Source organism: Botrytis fragariae, assembly GCF_013461495.1.
Source record: "Botrytis fragariae strain BVB16 chromosome Unknown tig00000061, whole genome shotgun sequence".
NCBI classification, from domain to species: domain Eukaryota; kingdom Fungi; phylum Ascomycota; class Leotiomycetes; order Helotiales; family Sclerotiniaceae; genus Botrytis; species Botrytis fragariae.
The window spans coordinates 1,594,762-1,620,290 of record NW_023500994.1 but is presented as its reverse complement, the minus strand read 5'-3'; the positions used below and the strand labels follow the sequence as shown (position 1 = coordinate 1,620,290).

At 38.8% G+C, this 25,529-nt stretch overlaps 7 protein-coding genes across 7 annotated transcripts; 3 read left to right on the top strand and 4 right to left on the bottom strand.

Annotated features, from left to right (window-relative positions):
- Positions 1 to 160: 160 nt before the first annotated feature.
- Bfra_008601 (uncharacterized protein) lies at positions 161 to 1,582 on the top strand (the record flags this gene model as incomplete). Its single annotated transcript, XM_037338959.1, has 2 exons — positions 161 to 171; positions 220 to 1,582. 2 exons carry the CDS (start codon positions 161 to 163, stop codon positions 1,580 to 1,582), a joined length of 1,374 nt encoding a protein of 457 aa, XP_037192265.1.
- An 815-nt stretch (positions 1,583 to 2,397) lies between these two features.
- Positions 2,398 to 2,818, bottom strand: Bfra_008600 (uncharacterized protein; the record flags this gene model as incomplete). The annotated part of the gene is made up of 2 exons (XM_037338958.1): positions 2,398 to 2,529; positions 2,597 to 2,818. The coding sequence occupies 2 exons, from the start codon at positions 2,816 to 2,818 to the stop codon at positions 2,398 to 2,400; spliced, it is 354 nt and encodes a 117-aa protein (XP_037192264.1).
- A 5,505-nt stretch (positions 2,819 to 8,323) lies between these two features.
- On the bottom strand, positions 8,324 to 10,309 carry Bfra_008599 (putative map kinase kinase protein; the record flags this gene model as incomplete). Its single annotated transcript, XM_037338957.1, has 2 exons — positions 8,324 to 8,731; positions 8,789 to 10,309. 2 exons carry the CDS (start codon positions 10,307 to 10,309, stop codon positions 8,324 to 8,326), a joined length of 1,929 nt encoding a protein of 642 aa, XP_037192263.1.
- A 2,684-nt stretch (positions 10,310 to 12,993) lies between these two features.
- On the bottom strand, positions 12,994 to 13,185 carry Bfra_008598 (uncharacterized protein; the record flags this gene model as incomplete). Its single annotated transcript, XM_037338956.1, has 1 exon — positions 12,994 to 13,185. One exon carries the CDS (start codon positions 13,183 to 13,185, stop codon positions 12,994 to 12,996), a length of 192 nt encoding a protein of 63 aa, XP_037192262.1.
- A 1,899-nt stretch (positions 13,186 to 15,084) lies between these two features.
- Bfra_008597 (uncharacterized protein) lies at positions 15,085 to 15,347 on the top strand (the record flags this gene model as incomplete). Its single annotated transcript, XM_037338955.1, is given in 2 exon segments — positions 15,085 to 15,137; positions 15,149 to 15,347. 2 exon segments carry the CDS (start codon positions 15,085 to 15,087, stop codon positions 15,345 to 15,347), a joined length of 252 nt encoding a protein of 83 aa, XP_037192261.1.
- Positions 15,348 to 15,571: 224 nt separating this feature from the next.
- On the top strand, positions 15,572 to 17,346 carry Bfra_008596 (putative auxin efflux carrier superfamily protein; the record flags this gene model as incomplete). Its single annotated transcript, XM_037338954.1, has 3 exons — positions 15,572 to 15,869; positions 15,923 to 16,089; positions 16,144 to 17,346. 3 exons carry the CDS (start codon positions 15,572 to 15,574, stop codon positions 17,344 to 17,346), a joined length of 1,668 nt encoding a protein of 555 aa, XP_037192260.1.
- A 6,290-nt stretch (positions 17,347 to 23,636) lies between these two features.
- Positions 23,637 to 24,937, bottom strand: Bfra_008595 (putative toxin biosynthesis protein; the record flags this gene model as incomplete). The annotated part of the gene is made up of 2 exons (XM_037338953.1): positions 23,637 to 24,078; positions 24,153 to 24,937. The coding sequence occupies 2 exons, from the start codon at positions 24,935 to 24,937 to the stop codon at positions 23,637 to 23,639; spliced, it is 1,227 nt and encodes a 408-aa protein (XP_037192259.1).
- Positions 24,938 to 25,529: the final 592 nt, after the last annotated feature.

Below are 25,529 nucleotides of genomic sequence, written 5' to 3'. Positions count from 1 at the left end.
CCCAAGCCGTTATACAATCATATCTGAGCAACTAACAAGATTGAATTCTTCATATTTGACAAACTTAACCATCGACATATCACTCAGAATTATCGATCTTACTGGAGTTCATGACTTTGGGTCCTCAGTTAAATTCAATCTCGAAGAGGCGCATGCTTAAATGGTCATGGAGTAAGTCGGGGTACTCACGTGACAGCGCGTTTTCCTGACACATTACAGAGATACTTCATTTGAATTGAGACCGCAAGGTCGAACTTATCCTCTTACATTGGGCGAGCGTCTTGAACATGCAGATAATTATCGTATTGACCATGAAGCTCTCAGAAAGACTCTTGAAAGTATCAAAAAGTTTTACGAGAGCCCCTTTGCAACACCACACACCACTGACCATAAGGATTGTGAGAGTTGTATCGGAGAGGATCGTCAGACTCGCAAAGCTTATCAGGATTGGTATCTATCAGAAGATCCAGATCGTTGGTACTCTAAACTATTTGACTACAAAGCAGAGTTACAGTCGATGTTCGAACAACCTAAAGTCCACAGGCTCGACGAGATTCACACAAGAGCAGATCACGAATTTCGGGCACATTTAAAGAAGGATCTTTGTGCACACAGGCCGGATGATTCTGAGGATATCATCGAATTCAAGGACCGCATCGCGATGGAACTAGATCAAGGGAGAAATATCTCAAAAGTTTTGAATGCTTACCTAACGGAGTACATCAAGACATGTCCGAACCCAGATCAAGTAGATTTTATCCTTCACTTGCACGACACTACAACTCATAAACAACGAATTCCAATTTATGTCTCATATTACTGCAGCCCTCTGGAATCGGACTCTATCAGCGTACGAAATTACAAAAGTAAATATGCTCGAATGTTTGAGAATGAAATACCCTATGATGAGGTTGTTGCCGCTATGAAGAAAGAGAGTGCTCGCACGAAGGATACCGAGATAGCACAATTACAGCATCGCCTGAATGAACTTAATCTTGCACAATCTGCTCATCTCAAAGCAAAGGCAAAGAAAGAGCAAAAAGATACACTCAAATATCTACACCATCAGCAAGTGGAAAAGGAGAGTAAAGCGCTTTGCTCATACGATGGTTGTGATGAAGATGTGGATCTATCCGTACCAGAAGGTGCAATACAATGCATCTTATGTGACTGGATTGCGTCCAAAGTTCCAGAAGATAGAGATCATAAAAGGACTTATTATTGTTCTCCTAGTCATGCGCTTCTGGACCACGAAGATCACGACAAAGCCGATCACTATTGCTTGAGTGCCCATTGGAAAGATTGTTGCCTTTCTGAGCTGAGTGCAGATGAGGAGGTATCCCATGATGGGATGTGTTTGTGCAAAGTTTGCATGGTTAGTGGGCATAAGGCCCTTTTCTGCTCTGAGGAATGTTACGAAAAGAATTATAATCAACATTCCGCAGAGTGGCATTCGGACGAGAACGCACAGAGGTCATTGGAAATTTTTAGAATCCCGGACGATTTTATAGTGGAAGATGTTGTCGATGATCCTGGAATAGAGAGTGGTGAAATAGTGGACACGGAGATGCATGGTGTTTGAAGTGGGAGTCGTACCAGCTCTGATGTATTATATATTATTGGGTCGTCAAAGTCAAACAAATTTTAATCTCGACGCCGCTTCTGAACATTTAGTGAACATGGTTAGAAATTTTTCCTGGCTACCGAATCCCGACATCAGAAAGTGTTAGAAGTACATGCGACTGGCATTCAAAAAGTATACAGGGATGGGAAGACAAGTGTAGTGTGTCACATACTCTGCGAATCTCATGCAAGTGCTGCCAAAGATGATGCAGTATAACAAACCAATGGCCAAAGATAGAGAGTGGGAGCCAACCTCTCAAATATCATTCAACACTTTTCACTATAGGTCTATGACTCTGCCCCGTTAGTCGGATAGTACATCCTTTTACCCTAAGGAGAACGTGCTAGATTTCTTGTGTATTGAGCTTATTTCTTAATGGAAAGATGCGACTTATTTTGTGACCTCATATCCAATTTATTATTCAAGCATTCCCTAAAGCCCCATCGAATCAAAATATTGAGCGTCACAGCTTCCAGCTCACGAGATATACATTCCAAGAAATAACATCTGTACATGTGTAAATCCGTGGATTTTGCCCAAATCCTATCCCTAATCCACAGACTCCATCATTTCCACATCACATTACAAGATCCATATTGCACGCTAGCCATTCCATTCAAGCTCTTGTATCCGGACCCCACCACACTGCTATTTGCGGGAATTCTCAAACTGTAGAAAGTTCTATCATCCAGCGGATTTTACACACTCGCATAAACACCTTTCTTAGCCTCCTTGTTTGCCTTGATGTTCCAATCAACATCCTGATGAACTTCTCAGCTTTGCTTCTCCAGTTTGAGATGAATAGAAACACAGGGGACTATTTTGCTTCCATCCCTTGGCGTAAACCCCTCGGGACACTCAATGCTTTCATTGGATTCCGACGATCGTTTCGATAGATGGGACTCCTAGGCCAGACGATAGCTGTCAGTAGTCTCATGGGGGCTTAATGAGTTGCACTCTATGTATACTCACAATATGGGCATTGTTACCGTATGCTGTAATGTTTCCGCTGGATGTAGGAAGTCTCTTGGAAGAGTTAACGAAAATTGCGCGAGCATCATGTGGATAGCTATGAGTGAATGTTTGAATCATTAAAGCGGGAAAGTGAGAGAAAATATTTCTTACTGGAATAGGTGTTCCAAAAACAGCACGAACAGCTGCGAATCCGAAAATTAAGATGGATGGCGGGTGCATTGTGAAGCGTGGATGTAGATCGCCGGTGCAAATTATTGAACCTAAGTTTTATGTACTTGTCGATGAGAAAGTGTTTCATGCGCAGTACAAACGTCAAAGAGAAAACTATCAAAGGTCAGGAACAGGCAAGTCTAGGGGTAGTGTCTCTTTCTATAACATTGCTCCAGGATATTTAGTTCGGATTGTGACAATCAAAATAGAAGCGTTGCTTTCATTCATTTCCTCATAAGCCATATAGTCGATTTGACATCGGGAGTGCTAATGTCAAGTAATGCGGTTCAACCTTCAATATTTGTGTCTTGTATCACCAAATGAGACATCAGACGAAAACACTCCACGATTTGTGTGACTATATGACTGTGATTGCCACGCTAATTCATGAGGGGCATGACCTTGAACTCCACAGAGAGAGAAGGATATCTGAATTTGGATATCCTAAAGTCATGAGAATATAGTTTGATGATAAATTTCGGGTGTTACCTCTCTTTTAATACACATCCAGTACTAGCACTCAGTGGTGTAGCAACTGCAACACGAAATCTGTCATTACACAGGGAGATAAACTCGGGCATAAAAGAGGGCGTTGAATATCTCATACTCTTTCAAGCAAACAGCGCATACTAGCAAGGACCACGCTATGGTTACTTATTTTCTAGCCCCCAGGATGCATCTGGTCATACATGATTCAAGATCCTCAAAGCAAGCCTGGAAGCAAAGAGTGCTCACTACTGAGAAATGACTTCTCACTGCCAGCAGATAGAATCATTCTATGAAAGTGTTAAAGATTTTAGCAACTTTGGGAGATAGCTTCCGTTGACAATAGAAGGAAAAATTCCTGAAAGATGACTACTGAACAGCGAAAGGGGCCATGACACGACTTGGTCATTATTGAGAAAACACAGAGCCTTTAGTATCGTTCTACATGATATACAGCTCATGATCTCGAACATCACTTGATCCACCAGACTTTATGTATCCAAACGCTCGGCCAAGATCTATCGGCGACTAGAAGCAAAGACTTTTTGGTTCCATGAGTTCTCATCCTTCCATCGTATGCAGCAATGAATGAATTGGATTTTGATTATATTCTCGGCGGTTCTCAAGCTACCTCTAAAATTTCTAGTACCGATGCAGATATAATGAAGATATATTGTTATAGAGATCTGCAAAGAAACAACCGGGAGATAAGCTTGAGATTCGAACTCCAATTGTGCCTCCATACTCCTGGCGTCAAAATTTTCGCTTACTTACCCGCTACCCGTATCAAAAATTCACATTGACTGAGAGGCAACTTCGGGATTTCCAAACCATGATCAAAATTTGTTGTTGAACCAAGTCATGGTTGCTTTACGTAAACGGAATCATGTGGAAGAGGATTTTTTCAGTCCGATTTTTTTATAGAATACTCAAAGACTCGAAGAGCTCGAATTTATCAATTCAAATTCCCTATCCACCTATAAAAAATGTACCTGTTGAATCATTTCTAAGACATGATGTGCGTTTGGTCTTCATTTCATCTAAAGCGTGAACGACCAATCGCAATCAGCCCATCCCGCTCTAGGCTGAAAGTCCACCAATACTTCCTTGATTGGAGGATTGATGATTAGAGATAAATTGCTACTATTAGCTTCTGGATGCACCTATGTACCACCTTGAAGCACGATCCGGGTTTCGATGTCATTGGCATAATGTCGCAGCGATTCTTACAGAATAGATTTGATAATAGAAATATCTTTGATCACCAAGTGGATTACTTTCACCTCAAATATTCATATTTCAATTCAATATATGTTTTATCAATCAATCATTATATAATCAAATAATAATAAAGCTCGAATACTCTTAACATGATTTATCATCAAATCGCTAATATCACTAAATCACCACTTTTTTCATTATTCAATTACTTTAATTTTAATTCGCAATATCTCAATAAATAATTATAGAAATACAATCAAAAGAAACCCAAATCATTTTAATTATTGAAGCTATTCGAAAGTCTAAAAATTTAATAATTACAAAAGCTATAAAAGTCTATTTAATATCTCAATTTACATTATATAATAAAATCAATAATTAAAATAATCAAATAGAAACTCAAATAAATGGATATAAAATAATTAAATTAAAAAAGAAAATATTTCTTCAATATATAATTGATATAAATAATAAAGGATTTACATCTAAATTAAATAATATAGAAAATATAGCAAATTATATTCTTGAATTACAAAAAACAAAAAAAGTTGAAAAGCTTTAGGCTCATTGATTTATAAAGTATTATATAAAATTAAAGATATATTTTAATTATATTTATAACTTTCAAAGAACTTTTTATAAAGATTCTAAGCTTATTAAAAAATGATTTCAAGTAATACTAAATATACAAACGAAATATAATATTCAAAATTATGATTTCTATAATTTTAATAAAATAGGCTTTATAATAGAGATTATAATTATTTATACAATTATAACTAATACTAAATAAAATAATAGAAATAAAGTAATATAACTAGGTAATCGAAAATAGACTATAGCAATTATATATAGTAATAAAGAAAGTAAAACTATACCTTTATTTCTAATAATTCAAAAACAAATCTATCTTTTAAATTAATATATTAAAACTAATCTTTTTATAGATTAAGCTATTAAATCTATTTTTAATAAATAAACAAATAATAAAATAGAATTAGAATAATTAAAGCATTTTAATAAATATACTATTTATTAAAGAAAGAATAAATATCGAATATTAATACTAAATAAATACAAAAATTATGAATTAATATCTTTTTAATTATATTATAAAGCAAATAATATAATATATATAAAGCTATTAATATATTCTAGTTATTTAATTTAATCATTCAATATTAAATATTTTAATATCCTGAAATACTTATATAATAATCAAATTAATAGATTTATTAAAATATATATCAATTATATCTTTAAGATTAAATTCTTTATAACTTTCAAAACTATATATTAATAATTAATTATATCTTAGAATATAAAAACTAGATTTTAGAAAACTAAATTGATATTATTTAATTCTAAAGCTATACTTTTTAAATTAAATATTCAAATTTATATATCTACTTTCTCCCTTTTCAATTCAGATTCTTGAATTTCTTAAACCTTTTATAATCTAATTAAAACTTTTTTTTAATTAATTTTAATAAAATCTTAAATAAATTAATATTAATTAAGCTTTTTTATACTTATATTCGAAACTATATTAATTCTAATTAAAAATATAAAGAAATTAATTTATAAAAATATATTTCTAAATATAGAAAACTATATACTTCAAAAAGCAAATAAAGCATTAAGCAAATATTGATATATAAAAAAGATTCAATTATATTAAGGAGAAATGCTTATTAAATAAAAGGCTCTTAATATATTATTTCAATAAAAGATTAATATTCAAATTTAATATAATAAATATCAAAAAAAAAGAAATTCTAATAGAAAAGTATTTTCTAGTTGATACTATAATATATATAAAAAAACTAATTATAATTCAAAAATTTATCAAAATAATATAATAAATCTTAAATTATTAGATCCTTAATAGTTTCAATTAATTAATTAAATAGTTATTAAATAATACAAAATTGAAGTAGTTAAATAGTAAAAAAAGTAGTAACCCAGTGATATTAACGACCCGATAATAAACCATATTAGTTATTAAGGTTATTCGAAAAAATAAAAAACTTAGTATTTAATAATCTATTAAGATATATAATATATTATATATCTTAATATAAACTAAATAATTCATTTAGTGATATAATCTATTTAGTAATAAATCATGTTATAGAATATTAATATGTTTAGATATTATATAAAATTACTAAAAATTCTATTAATTAATAAAGAAAGTATATAGTTATATAGAGGCGTTTTTATATGTATAATTTATAGTATACTTAGTGATATAATCTACTTAGTATTAAACCACGTTATCCAACTATTGTATTCTTTCTTATTTCCACCACGATCAATTAGATTTGTTATATTCAGGCGATAAGAGTCCTTGTCATAATCAGGTAGATCAAGACCATGTGATTTATGAGCAAGGTAACGCAGCTGTTGAAATGTTGCTTCGATTTCCGCTTCTATCGTTGGGTAGGATCCAGCTGACTTGGCCGATATATTAGAGTCGTAGCATAGTGAATCTAAGAATCTCTTCTTGAACGACTAGTTAATGCATGAGAAGTTGCGCGTAGCAGAGTTGTCTTTTGCCGTAGTGAGTCATTGATTCAAAACCACTTACTCATCTTGAGTATGTAGCATGACGGAAGAGTTATATCTGACTGCAAATCATAGCTCTCCAATATCAAACCCACATAACCGACGTAAAGGTGCACACTACTACGCAATCTACACCTATCTCACTTCAGTTCGCGACCAAATCTGAATTACAAATTACAACCGACTTCAATTCCCAGGCTTGAGGATCTCATCTTTGATTTTGATATTCCTTGAAGCCCTCCGTTTCGCTGATGAGTAGGAAGATGTCTGGCGCGAGAGGATATCCCGCTGAAGCCTCAAGTGTTCAAGCCACCATTTCCTATCTAGAACATGAAAGTAGAGTGAGGAGACATCAGAGGCGATGCTCTAGGAAATCCAAGTAATCATGTATCTGCATATATCATTTTAGCTCGAAGTCGTAACTGATTCACTCGACAGCTTACGATGTAAGTTTTACAATATCGCCACAGATATTTACCGACGCCCCCCCCCCAAAAGTACTCCTTCTGCATTTTTGAGTCTCATAACTGGCGCGACTCTATATCCACTGCCCAGAGAGGTATCTTTCCATACGTGAGAGTTGCGGGCTGGTCATTTCTTCGGAATGCTTTTCCCCGATCCTCTTCCGACACTCTATTCCATCCCCAATTCAACACCAAACCCATCACCAGTGACCAAGTCCATCACTGACCTTGTCGCTTATTTCCTCCAAACCAAATACAATTAACCATCGTTCACTCATTTCAAGATACATATCTTGATTGATTGGATTCGATTTCATTCCATTTCATGTCATGTCATTTCATTTCATTAATCTCAATGGTATCTATCATCCTCCCATCCTCTCCCCCCCTCCGTTTATTTCAATCATGTCCCCATATTCCAAATCATTCTTCATTCAAAGAATATGATAATCCATTTCATTTATTGCCTAATACCCATCATACATGCTATGCATCATCAAAAAAGAAGAAAAGAAATTGATACGTTTTCGTTTCCTAGGACAGAAAGAGAAGAACAAAGAAAAAGAAAAAGTAAGAGGTTCAAATGTACAAATCGAGTTCCCTCCAGAATATGCACTTCTAGGATCTCAAAGTGCCTACCGTCAGCTTGTCAATCGTTCAAAAATTGTAATGGCGCCCACCCGAAACTCCATTCCATGCCATGTAAAATCATCTTTCTCTTTCCCATTCCCTCTTAATTCATAAGCTCATTCATTTGCCCTGCACCTATCCCTCACTCCCTTGGACTCGGCAACGGACTAACCGTATCCAAAGGCGCCTTATGTAAGGCGGGCTGTGCATGTGTACCCATGAGACCCAATTTCTTCCTCTCGATAGCATTTTTAACCCATTCTGCAACCTCTGAGTCCTCGGTTCCTGTCAGGATACCATTTGATGTATCTTGTTTTACACCATCTTCCAGACTTAAACTGCCCACATCGACCTGATCTTCATCTTCCTCTTCATCTTCTTCCGAAATCGTATTTGGTTTCGAAAGCTCAGCCAACCATGGATGTTGAAGTAAATCGCTGTATGTAGGACGCATTTTTGGGATTTTGTTAAGACATCCTCGGACGAAATTGCGGGCAGTTGGGGAGAAACCTTCTGCAGGAAGATCGGGTGGTTCACCATCGACAATTGCCTACTTTATATTAGATTCAAACTTCAAGGTAAACGGGATAGAACACGAGAAACTTACACTCAATTGTGAAAAGATATTATTGTATGTCTCTGGTGGATATGGATATCTTCCCATTGCACACTCAATGACACTTAATCCCAAAGACCAAATATCACTTTGTACACTATAAGTTCCACCTCCAGGATTTGCACCAGCTTGTGAAATTCCACCACCCGAAATTCTCTCTGGTGCCATATATGATTGACATCCAATATTCGTTTTTGCGATACTAGCGACCAAATTTCCAGAAACACCAAAATCACAAATTTTGACCTGTCCTTTGGTATTTACGAGAATATTCGTTGGCTTAACATCTCGATGAATGATGTTATGTTCGTCTTTCAGGGTTTTCAGACCTTGAGTTGTTGCGTAGGTGATTTTCCTCAAAACATTTTCGGGGATACCATCTCCGTAGATTTTATCAATCGACCCTCCATCCATGAACTCTATACAGATGTAGACAGCCCCCTCTTGAAAGAATGCACCGTAAAAGTCGATAATGTAAGGACTCAGACATCTATGAAGGATGTCCAATTCCATAATGATAGCCGCGAATTTAGCTTCGTCAAGTTCCAGTCGAAGTTCTTTCATTGCCATCACCACACCAGTTGTATTTCCTCCAGGTTTCACTTCGGCATCATCGGTATCCGTTGTAGATGATTTGTTACCTGCGAGACCCAATCCAGGTTTGCGCATGCGTGGTCTTGCATGTCGAACTTTGTAAACGGTACCATAATTTCCTTTGCCCAATTCTTCCAATGTATCAACCTCGTCCAAAGACATATTGAAATTTGTACCGTTTGCAAAATCGATACCACCTCCATGAATAACTGCCTTTCCTGCAAATTTCAATGTCCCTTTCTCTGTGTCAACGTATTTTGCAAATTGATTAAACATAGAACCTCCATTTGCAGTGTTCGGTGCACTATCTGATTCGGAACCTGGCGCAGCCGCTGGAGCTGGAGGTAGACCACCAGGTAATTTCATACCTCTTCTTGCGCTTAATCCACCACCCATTTTCATTTTCGGAATTACCGGAGCGGAAACAAAGTTTTGTGGTGGAGGTCGCATATTGGGTGGTAATTGTAATCCTCCAGGTAATCCATCTACGACAGGTGAAGCTGGGACCCCCGGTGATGAAATTGTCGTGGGTAACTGTGGTCGTGGGGAAGGTACGCCTTGTCTTGATGCGTGAAATGCTTTCATTTTTTCCGCCATGGATGTAGGTAAACCACCACCAGGTTGTCTGCCTACTTGCGAGGATCTACCTCCTCCTGGTATCGATGGGCCAGGTCTTGGTCTTCTGGCATTCTGCAACATACCAAGAGGTGTAGAAGATGCTGTCATGGTGGCTATTCCCTCGTTTTCTGATGCTGGTCGAAGAGACGGTATCGTAGGAGGTTTCGAAGAAGTAGGGGATGTAGGAGCTTCGTTCGTTTGATCATCTGTAGGCTTTTCCTGAGGAGGGGTATCTTTAAAAGCAAAATCGATTGAATCGCCCGGAAGACCCATCGTATCTAGTTGAGGATTGTCTGCCATTATTCTGATCAGAGAATTGTTCGCATTCGAGAGGCAGTATGAGTTGTGGGGTAAGAATCGAATGTTGTTGTCGATCTTTCTGGTGTGAAAAGGATTAGTTAGTAAATGAAGTGATTGATACCTCTCTTGGCGAAGGTATATTTCGGATTGAAGAACAGAGATTGAAGGACTGACCTTGTTAATGAATCAAACTGGTCGAGACTCAAGAATGGTCACTGGTGAAATGGGTTTTGGCTTCACAATTGCCGTACGGAAATTCAGGATGATCGGTACTTTGTTGAACTGGAAATATCCCGATCGAGAAGAGGGAAGGCTGGTCTAGAGCATATACTAGATATACCTAGACCAAATATCTACTAGTAGTTCTTCTGATTTCCACTCGTGTGAACTTTGTTTGGGTTTCTAGGAGTTTAGATTATCCCTAGAAGATAATGGTGTTGTTGAGCCACAAGTCGGTAAAATGGTCTGCGAAAGATTCCGAGTCTTGACTTTTGGTGGGAAGAGGATTTGGGGCAATTCGAGACGAAGAAATGAAGCTATCGACTGATTTGAACTTTGGTCGTGGCGGGTCGAAGCTTAAGATGCCGGGGTCGCCGTTTCTACTGGTTTTTTTTTTCTGGTGTTTTTTTTTTTTTTCCTTCTTGGTCTTCTCCTTTTCTACCTTTCTCTGCCTTTCTCTTTGAATCTTTCACTCCCGATATGTTGAGCCGAAAGAATGGTTTATAATAGTTGGCAAAAGGATGGATTGGAGACTTGAGGTCTAGGTTCTTGATTTGGGACGGGACGAAGCTTTGATTAATAATGAGGGGAAATGATGTTTGGGACAAGTAGAAGTGGTGGTGGGAGTGGTGGGAGTGGTGGAAGTGGGAGGAGTAGTGAGAGTAGTGGAGGTAGTGAGAGGAGTGGAAGTAGTGAGAGTAGTGAGAGGAGAGTAGGTAGTAGCAATAGAGATTGAATTGAAGAAGATTTCATGGAATTCCAAGATATTTATTTAGGTTCTTGATGAGATTATCGAATGCATGGTATGGTATGTGATTGATTGTATGGGATAGTAGGTTCGGAAGAAAAGTAGGTGGGAAGTTGGTGCGAGAGATTCTGGGTATCCTCTCCCAAAAAAGCATTCAAAATCAAAAATATCTTGATGTTAGCAATGGGAGAACGTAAGTGGTAGGTGATCCGTCACAGCCCATCCTTACGATTATACAATCATTGATATACCGTAGTAAAACAAGGACCATAATATAGAGCATTAATTATGATTACCTAGGTCCTATGTTTGAATCAATTTCAACAAAATGAAGTTTTTGCTTTCGATCTCGAGTGATGATTTGTGTTGTTTGATTTGGGTCGATTTGGGTTGATTTGGGTTGATTTGATTTGATGTGTTTTGACTTGACATACAAATGTTGATATCGATCTTTCTTCTCCAGATCTAGGTATTGTAAAATCCGATGTGTATTTGTATTTATACTTGTGTTTGTATGTAGTATTTGTCCGTATTTATATGTCTTTATTTGTATTTGTATCTATATTTATGTCTATGTTTATGTCCATTTATGTCTATCTACGTGTCTACTTATCTTTGTTCGCATTGATTGGTATGATTGCAAATTGTAAAAACCAAATTCTACATTACCCATGTAGATGAAATAAATCAATGTATCAAAGGAAAGACGATGAATGATACATGTTAATAAAAATGACAGAATGGGAGCATGTGAAGCACGATGACGTTGAATCCGACAGTGAAGGAAGAAAATCGATCTGATGGAGGGGCATGGATGGGCATGGATGAGGGGGAGTATGAAGTTTGGGGGGGGGGGTGGGATAATAACAAGAGTGAATCGTGACATGTATGTGGCTGGAGTGAAGGGTGACAATGGAAACAATGTACTACGGTAGTATTGCATGAAAAAGACGTAACTCGATTGGTTGAAATGACCGAGGAGATGGATCTTTCATTGGATGAGAATTTAATAACATTTTCCCAATTTTCCTCGATTTTTTTTTCAATCTTCTCAATCTCGGTCCCTCATTTTCTCCAATCTCCAATCTCCAATCCCCAATCTCCATCCAACCTTCCAATCTCCATTCTATTAAACCGGGGGCATCTCTAAGCACCACCCACCACCGCCCACCACCACCCACTATCACACTATCACTCTTGAATTCAAGCCACATACGAAAGAAATTGTCCAAACTCTTTGGAACGTGGATCGATTGCTTTGGACATTGATCAGACTTGTCCCATTTGAAGGGGCTATGGAGTATGGAGGAGAACTGGTATGATTCGAACCATGAATTGAATGCAGATCAACTTACGACATGTGTGACTATCTACGTAAACATACCAAAACCTTTGCCATTGTGATGGATGAAGTGACATACATCTACCTCCTTTTCTCACCTCTTCACCTCTTCACCTCTTCTTGACCCTTTCGCGATCGCTACATTTACTGTATATTTACTCCTTTGGGACATCAGACCCTGGATGACGTGTTTGAAGAAAAGGAAGAACACGTCCCGTTGTAATTCCTCTCGATAAGACATCTACGAATGATGATAATAATATGTATAATATGTATAATATGTAGCTTCTATCAACCAGGATCTTGATATTATTGATATCATTTCCCCAAGCATTACATTCAACGCCAATAGGGAGGCATGTTAAACGAGTCAAGTTAGGAGATGCTGGGTAGGTAGGTATTGACGGTACAAGCCGCCTTAGCATAATTATCCTCATCCTCATCCTCATCCTCGTCCTCGTCCTCGTCCTCGTCCTCATTCTCATCCACTTCCCAACTCAACTTTTCAGTATCAATGTGAGGGGAATGAGGCTGAGGGGTCGGCAGGCCATCCATTAGTGCCAACATATCGATAAACATACGTCTGACTATATTTGACTTTTCACCGTTCTTGAGATAGTACTGTCGGAAGGGAGGGTCCGGTACAAGTGGTCAAAGGTTATCCTCTCCCTTCTTGAAACCCCAACTTCTTTAACCTCGAACTCAAATTCTGGCATATGATGTGATAGGTCTTTGTGGTGACAGTCATTCATCCTTGGTTTCATACACAGTAGGCCACCAGCCTTATTAATACTTTCGCGCGGCTTGTGGTCCTTCTCTTCCCGTCGTTGTATATCCTGGAAACTAGGGAGGCATGGGCGGGCGGCTTTTACCAACATCTTTCCCTTGAAGCATCTTTGTACTATTTGGGATGTCTTCTTCATGATTGGAATCGTGCCAACTTATAGAGTGGCTCGAGTGGGTAACACTGGATATGATTGACTTGAATGCTTTGACACTTCCTTTCCGTTCTTCATGCAAGTTCACGTCAGTAATTAATTTATAAACAAGGAAAGCCAAGAAATTGTGGAGTTTTGGACGTGAGTGAGTGAAGTGTGAAACTTTGGGAAAAATTCTATCGTCATTGTTGTGGCACGGCGGCACGGTGGCTTGATTGGAGTCGTGGCTGGGTATGAGTAGTGGCTGGGTATCGCTTGTTATCAATCAGCTACCATACTACACAAGTTGGAGGGATTTTGATGGCGATGTGGAAATGGATATGGACATGGACAATGAACATGGACAATGAACAATGAACATGGACAATGAACAGTGGATATGATAGAGAAAGTATCTGAATATACGGAGAAAGGCGAGAGAGGTGAAGAGACTATAAGCTGGGCTGAGCTGAATTGAGCTGAATTGACTTGATTTGAATGGTATCTCGAATGAGAGAAAGGATGCCCTCTCCTCTCCTCTCCTCTCCTATCCTCTCCTATCCTCTCCTATTTCATGAATCTGATATCACTCAAGCCAACAATTTCACCATCTCATGCATCACCAAGCATCACCAAGCATCACCAAGTTACACACTCAGAGGCATGACATGAAGTATTTCTCTTCTTTTGTTATACATCACATACCTACGTACTATTTGTGACATGCATTTCGAGACAGCAACATCTCCATGGCCAATGTACCAAAGTATATGTCAATAAGAAGCACCAGAAAAGCTTGAACGGATTTTCTTTATATAATAGATACTGAGGTACGATAATCAAAACCCCTCTGGATACAACATCGAGGTAGTATTATCGTCTTGGCCCGAATACCGAGAAGTCGAGGTTGGAGTATTGTTGTGATCAATGTACTGCATCTGCATGAAGCCTTCTTATTATTGTGTATCGTGAATGAAGAGGACTTGGAGTATTTGAATATACCATGATCTTCAATCCAATTCAATCCAATTCACTTCACTTCACTTCACTTCACTTCAATTCAATTCACATCAACTCAATTGACTATATTGATACCGAATAACTCATCAATCGGCTCCTTTTGATCTCTTTTATCATATCACAACATCACCTCTCAACCAATCACAACTTGATTTAATTCCAAGAATATCTTACGCCTCAGTCAACTTCTGGACAATTCCAATCAACTTCTTTGTTTGACCCTCGTGCTCTTGCACTCACACTGACTCTTACATCCAAGTGTTTACTGCCTTATTTGTTGTTGTCATACCATACTATCTCATACCATACCTGCGACTCAACGTAACTCAAGAAGTTCTCTTCCACTCCCAATTTCAAACCGTCAGATCATCACATACAACCCAGTCCCCGTCATAATCATAAGCATAAGCACAAGCACAAGCACAAGCATACGCACTTTACTTATTCCTATTCCTTGCCATCATCAACTTTTCATTCGTCAATGATATTGGTCCACGCGGCGACTTGCTCAGACTTGGTAAAAAATTGAATGGCTGAGAACGGATCAACATCCACATCTTCCGCAAGTAATCATTTACCAAGGTACGGTACAGGACGCAGTCTAGCTACTTCTTAGCACCATACCATCCTTGGCCTTATCGCATTTGCACAATCCAGGTCCGTCCCAAGAAAGCTAAAACCACGTCAGTTTTGCCCAGTCGTTACACAGCCGCCGTCGCTCGATATTTATCGCTCAATAGCTTGAGGGAGAAAAGAAAGAAGAAGAAAAAAGGAGTAAAAGAGAGAAGCTGATTGCACTTCACTTCATCAATATATTTGATGGTCTTCTAATCAATCCGAAGAATCTCACAAACTTAATTCAAACATACGAAAACATTATCGAACATCTTCAAAGATTGTTTGAAACCTCAACTGTCGAAGAGGACGAAAGTACCTCGAATATCAACAACCTCACATACTGCAACCAATCTCTATCGCAGACTTTGGTTTGATCATTCGATCCCATTAAAATCATCATGGGATTATTTACATCACCTACTTCCTTTCGACTGGCCAATCTAGCTACCCGTAACGATGTCGGCGCATCTTCTATCTCAACACGATCCCTAACAGATGTCGCGTTCGGCACTATGGCAAATGACCATTCTTCACATCCCGCCCTTGGCCATCTGATCTTATTAGTCTTCGAAGCTGTCATGGAAGTCGTGTGTGTTAGCTTACCGGGTTATATCGTGGCAAGACAAGGAATGTTTGATGCAGACAAACAGAAGTTTGTTGCAAATTTAAATGTTGCTCTCTTCACACCTTGCTTGAGTAGGTCCCTTGGGACGCAGAGAAATATGGATAAAGGCTGACAAATTGAATAGTCTTCACCAAATTGGCATCTCAATTGACGGCAGATAAATTGGTCGAACTTGCAGTCATCCCAGTCATCTTCATCGTGCAAACATTGGTATCATATCTGGTCTCCGTCGGGGTTGGTAAAGCATTTGGATTTGGAAAAAGACCTGCGAACTTTGTTACTGCTATGGGTGTATGTTATTGTTACTCCGGCTTTCGATTTTAAAAATACTAATAGTCTCAACAGGTATTCGGAAATTCAAACTCTTTACCCATTTCCCTCGTCATTTCATTGTCGCAAACATTAAAAGGTTTACATTGGGATAAGATACCTGGGGATAACGACGATGAGGTTGGCGCAAGAGGTATCCTGTACCTTCTCATCTTTCAACAATTGGGTCAACTAGTTCGTTGGAGTTGGGGTTATCATGTTTTACTTGCACCGCCCGAAACCTATAAGGATGAAGAAGAAGGACGATACAGAGATGAGCCTGTTCTAATCCCTGGATTGGATGGCGAAGAAGACAATGATGATAATGGTGAATCATCCTCAAACTCTTCCAATTTCGGTGGTAGAACACCAGTCACCCACGCTTTACATGACAATTCCGACGAAGAAGAACCTGCAAAATTACCTGGTATCATGGCCACACCTACGAATGGAAATCACTTGCCAGGTCACAATGATGATATTACTTCATTCCCAAGTATTCGAACACCACCATCTGAAGAGGAATCTGAAATTCCAGATGGAATTCGAGGCTGGATCCCCAAGGCAAAATTCCATACTAAACGAACCGTCGCTAAAGCATCTCACAATACCTATCATGCTTTACCACCTCCTGCTCAAGGACTCGTCACGAAGGTTTCAAATTCTACCATCAGATTTTTGAATGGTCTTTGGGAATTCATGAATCCACCTCTCTGGGCTATGCTTCTCGCTGTTATTGTCGCATCCATTCCAAAACTTCAACACCTTTTCTTCGCCGAGGGATCTTTCATCGCCAACTCCGTTACACGAGCCGTCTCTCAGTCAGGAGGTGTAGCTGTCCCCCTCATCTTGGTCGTCCTCGGTGCGAACCTTGCTAGAAATACACTACCTCAACACGTTCTCGACGAAAATTCAGAAGAGAATCAAATTGGCACAAAACTTCTCATCGCTTCCTTGATCTCCAGAATGTTACTTCCAACTTTGATCATGGCACCACTTTTAGCTCTAACGGCAAAATATGTTCCAGTTAGCATATTGGATGATCCAATTTTCGTTATCGTCTGCTTCTTGTTGACAGGTGCACCTAGTGCTTTGCAATTGGCGCAGATTTGTCAAATCAATGGGGTTTATGAGGGGGTCATGAGTAAATTGCTTTTCCAAAGTTATGTTATTTGGATTTTGCCAAGTACATTGATTCTGGTTATGTGTGCGTTGGAGGTTGTGGAGTGGGCTGCCTAGGTTAAGTGCTGATGAGAGGAGTGCTCTGAGTTGTGTGTCCGGAAAAAGGGCATTCGATTGAAGATTGAATGATGAGGAGATGGAAGTGGAATCCATTCACGAGTCAAGTGGGTGAAAATACGAAACGAAAAACAAATAAACTGTACACGATAGGCATACACGGAAAAGGCTTGCGCCGGGAAAACCATATGGAACTGTATATTGATTAGGTGGATGAAAGGTTGCATCAGCGTGGCTCGGCGTTTTTGGGATATCAATTATTCTAATTTGATCAATGCAGGGTATGGCAATGATGTACTTTTTAATGCGCACATATGATTTGTGGACTTTGGAGTGGAGTAGCTAGGGAGATGAAGGGGAGGAGGCGAGGAGGAGATTGATGATGATACCATAATATGCGTTTGAGAAGAAGTTCATAATAGATACCTTGCATTCATACATATATTCATTCATGCATTTTGACATCCATTCATACATATATTTATTCACGCATTTTGACATCCATCCATACATGCATATCGGATGATACATTACATTGATTATTCCAACGTGAAGTCCTAAAATGAGGGTGAGATGTATACGTATGCATTCTCTTGCCATGTAAATAAAGAGGGTGGGTATAGAATTTCAACTGTATCTCCATCTCGGTTGATCAGTAGAGACTGGTGAAAGTGGTATGAGACGATTGGTAGGTTTTGAGTTTATCTTTGAGTATAAGTTTATCTTTGAGTAGGGGAAAGAAATTCGGGGGGGATCTGGAAGGGACATAGAGGATGAAGGATGAAGGATGGAGGATGGAAGAGGAGGAGAAAAGAGGGGGGAACATATATTTCCTTTCTGGTTGGTTGTTTATTCATGTGCTTTATCGTGATTGGTATTGTATTCAGGAATACGTTTTGAGTTTTGAGTTTTGGGCTTGGAGTTGGACGTTAGCGTTAGGGTTGGGGTTGTGAGTGTGAGTGTGAGTATGTGTAAGTGTAAGCGTGAGTGTGAGTGTGAGTGTGAGTGTAAGTGGGGAGGGGGATGGATGGAGGGAGGGGTATGAATAAACGGAGAGAGGGGTATTGATGTTGATTTGTGATTTGATGTATGTACATATATATTTTCTTTTATTATCATTATCCTAAAAAGAACTAGTATTGTGATTGTCATGGTTATCGTATTATCATCGTAGAGAAATTCTTTTGTAAACGATAGGAAATTATCTCATGATTTGCTTGTGTATTGAATCTTGAGATATCTGATCTGATCTCTCGTGTGATAGGATAGAGATTTGGAATCGGGAATGGGAGTTTGAAGAAGAGGTGGTAGGTAGGTAGTACCTCGAGTTTTAGTTTTGAGGCCTGTCTCTGACGTGCCAGACTGTGGGTGTATCTGATGTGGAAGAGAAGAATCTTGGTGGTGTGATGGGGTTTACATATTGGAGTGGATAGAAAGCGATTGTTACGGGGGTAGTGAATGAATTGAAGAAGTGAGTGGTTCTTGAGGGGCAGAGTGAAGTAAGGGGGTGTAAATATTTCGTTATTGATACAGCGATCTGCCTTTCGGTGGTTTTCTTCATGTGAACACCTTCCGAGATTCAAGGGCTTTGTGGATTCTTGATTGTGTTTGCTAATTTTCTGTAGAATTAGAACCGGGAGAGTGTTTCTGTGTGGGACTGGGAGTGGGAATGGGAAGAAGGTGGATGGAAGAGAGATTTGATAGAGGTACGAGATATATTGGATCGTATCGCTGTGCTAGTTTTACTTGTTGTCATTTAACTGTTTGCCTGTTGCTATTTAGAATAATTAAGATGCTGTTATTTATTCATCTCCGCGACGTGAATATATTTTCACTCTTCGATATCAAATCTCGCCGGACCAAAGATGCGATGTTGATATCATTATTACACATTTACAGTAGGTTATCGATCGTTGACTCGTAGTTAAATATCAATATTGGGTATTATTCAGTTAGCATATGTCTTTGTTGACCTCGTTTAGCTGGTTCGAGGGGGAATATTTATACAGAAACGAAGAGTGATCTTCCAATGGGTATACATATTAGAAGGCAATTGGTAGATCTCGGAATTTAGAATCTACAATGAAAATGGTAAAACTTTCTCTCTGTGTGTATTTTGTTCCATCAGGAAGTCATTGCGAAGTCATAGTATAAAATCTATTTGTATTTCTACGAACACAATTTTCATCTCTAGTCCATTTACGTCGAAGCAAGACTGACCGGCATGATGCATCTAAATTTGTTCACATACAAGTAAGTATATTACAATTCTGGTTGTGATCTAGGAGGAGAAACTAAAGCAGATATAAGATCGAGTCTTACTGAGCAACGCGATCACAGTTAGTCAAAGTTATCGGTAGGATATCTGGACGGTTGCATTATTGCCGAAATCTTTCATCCGCCCCTTAATCATCGCTCGCTAAGTCGCAAACATTTTTTATTGCCAAATATTCGAAAAGTTCGTGGGATATTTTATGTTAATGGTAAATATGAAAGATATAAAGGGGGCTTTACGCATTGACTGAAAGATCACAGGTGGATTCATGGAGTTCTTGATGTTTTTCGGTGTGGAGTAGAAGACAGATTCATTGACTTGGTGGATGATAAGTTAGTGAGTTAGTTGTATTGTCTTGGATGGTAAAAGAAAAGATCTTTTTATACCTCACTGATCTATTCATTCTACGGAAGTTGCCCCCTTTGATTTGCACCTTCCCTCTGGTTATGTACATAAGAGTAAGAGAATGAGTGTTTATCGGTAGGGTAACATGGTTAATGAACAGGAATTGAGGTTGAGAGGGGGGTAGTTGGGTCATACGTTACATTTCCCGATGTGTAAATTTAACGAATTACATACGAACAAAATGACTTGGGGATAGCTATGCGCCTAGGTAGAGAAAAAATAGAGGGATGCAAATCTTAGTCTACGAAGAGAATGAGAAACTTGGAATCAGACAAAGTCAAAGAGCAAGAGCAACAAACCGATATGTTCTTGACTCCATTTCAAAGTTGGGTTCTCAAGCTTATCTGGTGTTACCACAAATCATACCATCGACACAATTCACTCATGGAACTGTTTAACATCTCATGGTAACTAATTGCAATCAATATCTTGTCGCTATTATTACCGTTGCTGTTCAATATGATCAAGTGGTGAGCATCTATTCTAATCCACCCCATATTTTGACGTGTCACACAACATTAGAGTATTCCAAGGTCTTGAGGTGTACTTCCTATTTTAATCCCACCGACTTGGATGGTAGACTCTCGTGTCACGGTTATTCTTAAATTCATTCAAACAAGTAGCTTTTATATCAGGCCGAGTGGTTCGTCACCCGCATCAAGTGACTTGAACCTCACCTTTGGACTGCTTCAACTGTCAAGGAGAGATTGAGAAAAATGGATAACATATAACCAAATCCTAGATCATGCATTTCCGAATCTCGAGAGTCGAGACGGTAGTATAAAGTTCAAGCTGAAGAATCATCATATCCTTTATTTCGATTAACGAATTAATTTACCAGCAAAATGGGAATAGTTGAACGAACGATAGTGTATGTAAGTCTATGTCCAAAAATTCGAATTCATGAGATGGTAATGGGATTATCGGATTGTAGAGTTTAGGTTAAAATTCGAATGGGATCGTCAAGTGATAATGATGATGACAGACAAGATATCAACGGGACTGGCGAAAAACCTCACGAAGAGTGACAGCAAGAATTTCACATGATGACGCCGAATTTGATAATTGTTCTCGACCGAGCCGATTCAGATAAGTCAAGTTATCAAAGTTTGTACTTCTTCAGAATGGAATTACGCAAGCCTACGACCAGCAAGTATTGAAGACATGACAACATACGGTAGATATGTTCCAAAGGTATACAGATTCATGCCAGGAGATGGGAAACCTTTTGTAGGCATTTGATGTTGAAACGTCGTAACCTCTGGTCTAAAATGTGGATTGAATCTCACTGGTTACGTAGGACATACCACGCCGAATTAATCTTTCTTACTATATTCACAAATCTCCGGCCACTCTCCCATTTCTCTCTTCTTCTCGGTAGATATAAAGAGAAAGTTGTGTGCATCATGGAAATGTATTCCCCGATCAGGTGTGTAGTAAGCCAAGAAAGGAAAAGCTGCCAGTGAGGGATACAGTGTCACCAGCCAGAATTTGATACTGAAAACTATTGTCAAGATGTTTGAGGATTGTTTCGAGTTCTCTGGGAAAAATAGAGCCTCTAGAAGTCAGGTTTGAGATGAAAAGAACATACCCGAGTGACAGTAGTAAGTGTATCGCTAGAAGAGTGAGATAATTACGAGGCTCGATAGACAACGATAAGTGAAAAAGAAGACGACAATGAAGAAATTTATCTGTTTTCATATGCTCAGATCCAATGAGAGATAGTCCTGCACAGCTTAAGAAGAAAACTATTCCAGATCTTTTAGAGTTTCAACATCTTCCTACGGAGATAATCTTAACAATTCATATCGATTTCAGCAAATCTTTCTACTATTTGTTATCTAGTTCAAATCCAACTTAGATTTTCAATCGAATTATAAAACTAGATTCGTGTTCTATCATTCACCAAATCAATGTTGAGAAAAACAGAGAGATACATGCTTCTGAGATGACTCGTTTCTCTCAGTTTGACCTTTCTCTTGTTTTTCCAGCCCTAGCAAGCTATATACCCAAGATTAGTGTATATAACTCTCTGCTTCAGTGGAGAGTTTGAAGTCAAAGTTCTTCAATTAACAAGTGAAAAGAAAAAAAGGGGTGTGATGCGCTTCTGTGAGGTTTACGGAAATTAGTAAGTTGATTCTGTCTGGAGAGATGGCTCACTCGGTCGATGAATGATGGATTCGAGAACAAGCATGAATAGAACAAAATCATCCGTATTTGCTCTGACAACGAGAGGGATGAACCTCAAGGAAAGGGAAGAAAACTATTTGACAGTAATAATTCGAGATTCCACTTTCAGCTAAGCATTTAGGAAAAGCAGTTGACTTGTTGATGAAACGAATTAGAGCTTTTCCTTCAGTGACATCTTAGATCCAGATGATTATTCTTATAACTTTTAATTGTATCTTTTAAATGCATCTTTTAAATGCTTGTAGGATGCTTGTAAGACTTTTGAGGTAGAATAGACTTTGTATTCGTACAGATCCATTGTACGGGTTGATTTCCACGTTGTTCGATCAAATCGGAATTCAGAGGTGCAGATGTAAAATGTTTATTGATTCGTAAGTGATCTTTCCTTAGAAATCTTATACCTTACATTCAAAATTATATAATCAGGGTAACAAGCTTTCCGGTGATTTTGCCAACAATCCCTTTGATTTATGGCACGTCATGTAATGATGGGCGGCTTGTCAGTAGCAGTCACAGGGCAGTGAAATTAGAAAAGATAAAAAGACAAGTTTCAACAGCAAAAAACACATTAATGAGCGCCGTGTGACGATGTCTCCAAATTTCCACCCTGATTATAGGCAACTCTCCAGATGACACCGGTTTATCGAATCCTAAAAGACATCACCACCTTGCTTTCTCCCCTATGAGATTTGCGTTGAGTTCTTACAAGCATTAATTCATTCCGTGGTCATTCTTATCCTTGGGATATGGAACATCAAAACGTTCTTTTTCGAGGTCTAAGTTGAACGTGTAATCAATTATAAGAAGTCTTAAATACAAACGATTGACCAATCCTATATTTAGCGAATCCGAGTAATTAACCGCAATGAGTGTAAAGTTGGGAATCGTGGATCCAATCATACTCTGAAACTAAGGTACAGTAAAGGACAAGGAGAGAGAGGGAAATTCTATGTTTGAAGCAACTGCACCTTATTCAAGAACACTGTTTCGTTTCAAAATTTCCTGAGATATCCTAAGGGAAAATTTCAGTGGTCATTATTGATAGAATCGGTAGACGAGATCAATGAGTAGACATGGAATATAGACAATGAATATGCCAATGACAGTGAAAGAGGCATTCAAAGTTCGGGAATATTGTTTTGGTATGTCATGTTTTTATACTACATCTAATTTTATCCTTGATAATCATTCCATCTATTCGTAGATTGTCATGAGCCCAGAACTGCGATACGTAAGTTGACAGTATCCTGTACGTTTTTGTTATTCTTAGAGTGGAGTTTTAAAAATTTCTCTATAGTTCGTGGGTTGGTGCTGAGGCAATCATAGAGTCATTGCCAAGAACAATCACACTTCACTGGCCACTACAGCTGCCATCTCCAATCCTAACTCAGGTGTGTCCATCACCTAACACTTCAACTCATCACCAAAACTTAAGCCCTACCAACAACGGCTTCAAGGCTCCGAAAGTCAGCAACATATCCTCCCTCCGCATCGTTCTTGCAAACGGATAAGCCCAGACCGGACTAGACCAACATATGAACGCCAATACCCAAGCAAACCCAATTATCTTCCCCAACAAAGTGTTCTTCTTTCCACCCATAATTCTCCAAATTTCTTGAACCCCATCTTCAACCATGATACCAAGAGCTTGTGCACAGAAAAATGACATGGCACCGGATTGTGCTGGGTAGATCCCACTTCCATAATCTGCGGCCACATGAGTCGCGCCTGAGACCGCAAATGTAAGGAATACCTTGAGGTAGCGAGCTATGAGCGTGGATCGAGGAATATGGAGGATACTATGGGTGATAAATTCGGCGGGGCCTTTGATGGTGAGTTGGATATTTTGGTGCCAGGATTTGCTGCATGAACATCAGATTGTTTTCCCAGTCTTGTAGCTTCATGAAAAGAAAGAGAAAAACCAAACAGAACTTACCTCCAGAGTCCTCTAATCGTATAAGCATGTTTCACTTCTCCAAAGAAAGGTCTCCACCGCCTCACTTCCCCACCACCAAGTCCAACATCCAATAACGCAGCGACCGAGAAGAAAAACTGAAGATAACAAAATTGGCACACCCAGTAAAGAAGACTGATGGTGATTCTCGTGATAATTTGGTCTCGTAAATTAAGGATACCGTCACCAAACATCATTCCAAACCATGGAATATATTCATCACCGATCCATTTCTGATTCACATTTAGTTGACCATCAATAGCAAGCGTATTTAAAAAATACAAGGCGACAACTATAGCAGCGTGATGCAAACAAAATCTCCATCTCGTCGGGCCACGAATAGGATCCTTTGCACTGAAGAATGGAACGTTGGAAACCTCCAGCGAAGTACCGATATATCTAGTATTTCCGACTACCTCCTGTCCCCATTCCGATTTTGTTTGTTTCTTTTCTTCCTTTTCATTCTCTCTTCCGATGCTCTTGCATCTCAAGTCGTCTTTTCCATATTGCCAGTTCCGAATAATGAATCGATCGAATATAACATTGGGCATAGTAAAAGAACCACTGGCGAGGAAGCGACCTGCCCAGCCTGTTGTATTGACGTGTTCATTCCAGTTTGATAGTGCGATGTAAGAGAGAAATACGCTCAGGGCGAAAGCGAGAAGTCGCGCGTTGCGAGTTGTGGTATGAACCGCGGTCAGGTTGGTGAGGATAATGTTGGCAAAGAAGAGGAGGAGCGGATGAGTAAGGAGTGTTGCGACAGTCATGATGGAATCTGACAAAGTTCGAACTTTTTTGTTCTCAGAAAGAAATTTTCGAGAGTGTTGCAAGACAAAGTTGAACAATATATGAGTAATGAGTAGATGTTATACGGCTATCTATCACGTGCAATGCAGGTGGCTTTATTCCGCCTCTTTAGACAGATCACCTTCCGGAAGAGAGTACTATATCTCTGCTTTGCACTCAATAACCAAACGTAACCATCCCATGTTGTCAAACTTAAAGTCACCCTAATCGTTCATATTCCTCATATCACAAAATCCAAGACGTAATACAAGGGCAAACTTTCTCTGGTTCTCACAAGCGAGTCACGTCATGTTCTTAGCTCTGATTCTTAACGGACTATTTATGTGATCTCACATGTAGGAATCTTTGTTTGCATTCTTAATTCTTAATGCGTCATTATATATAAGACCTAGATCTTCTCATTCCGTACGATATAAAGTATAATTGACTGCGCACGATGATTGATAGAATCAAGGATAATAACTCTCTAGCTGGTAAACACATTCACTAGCCCCCTGTTCTTCGTAAGCTTCACTCATATTTCCTAAGGGCATTTCTCATTACAGATTCGGT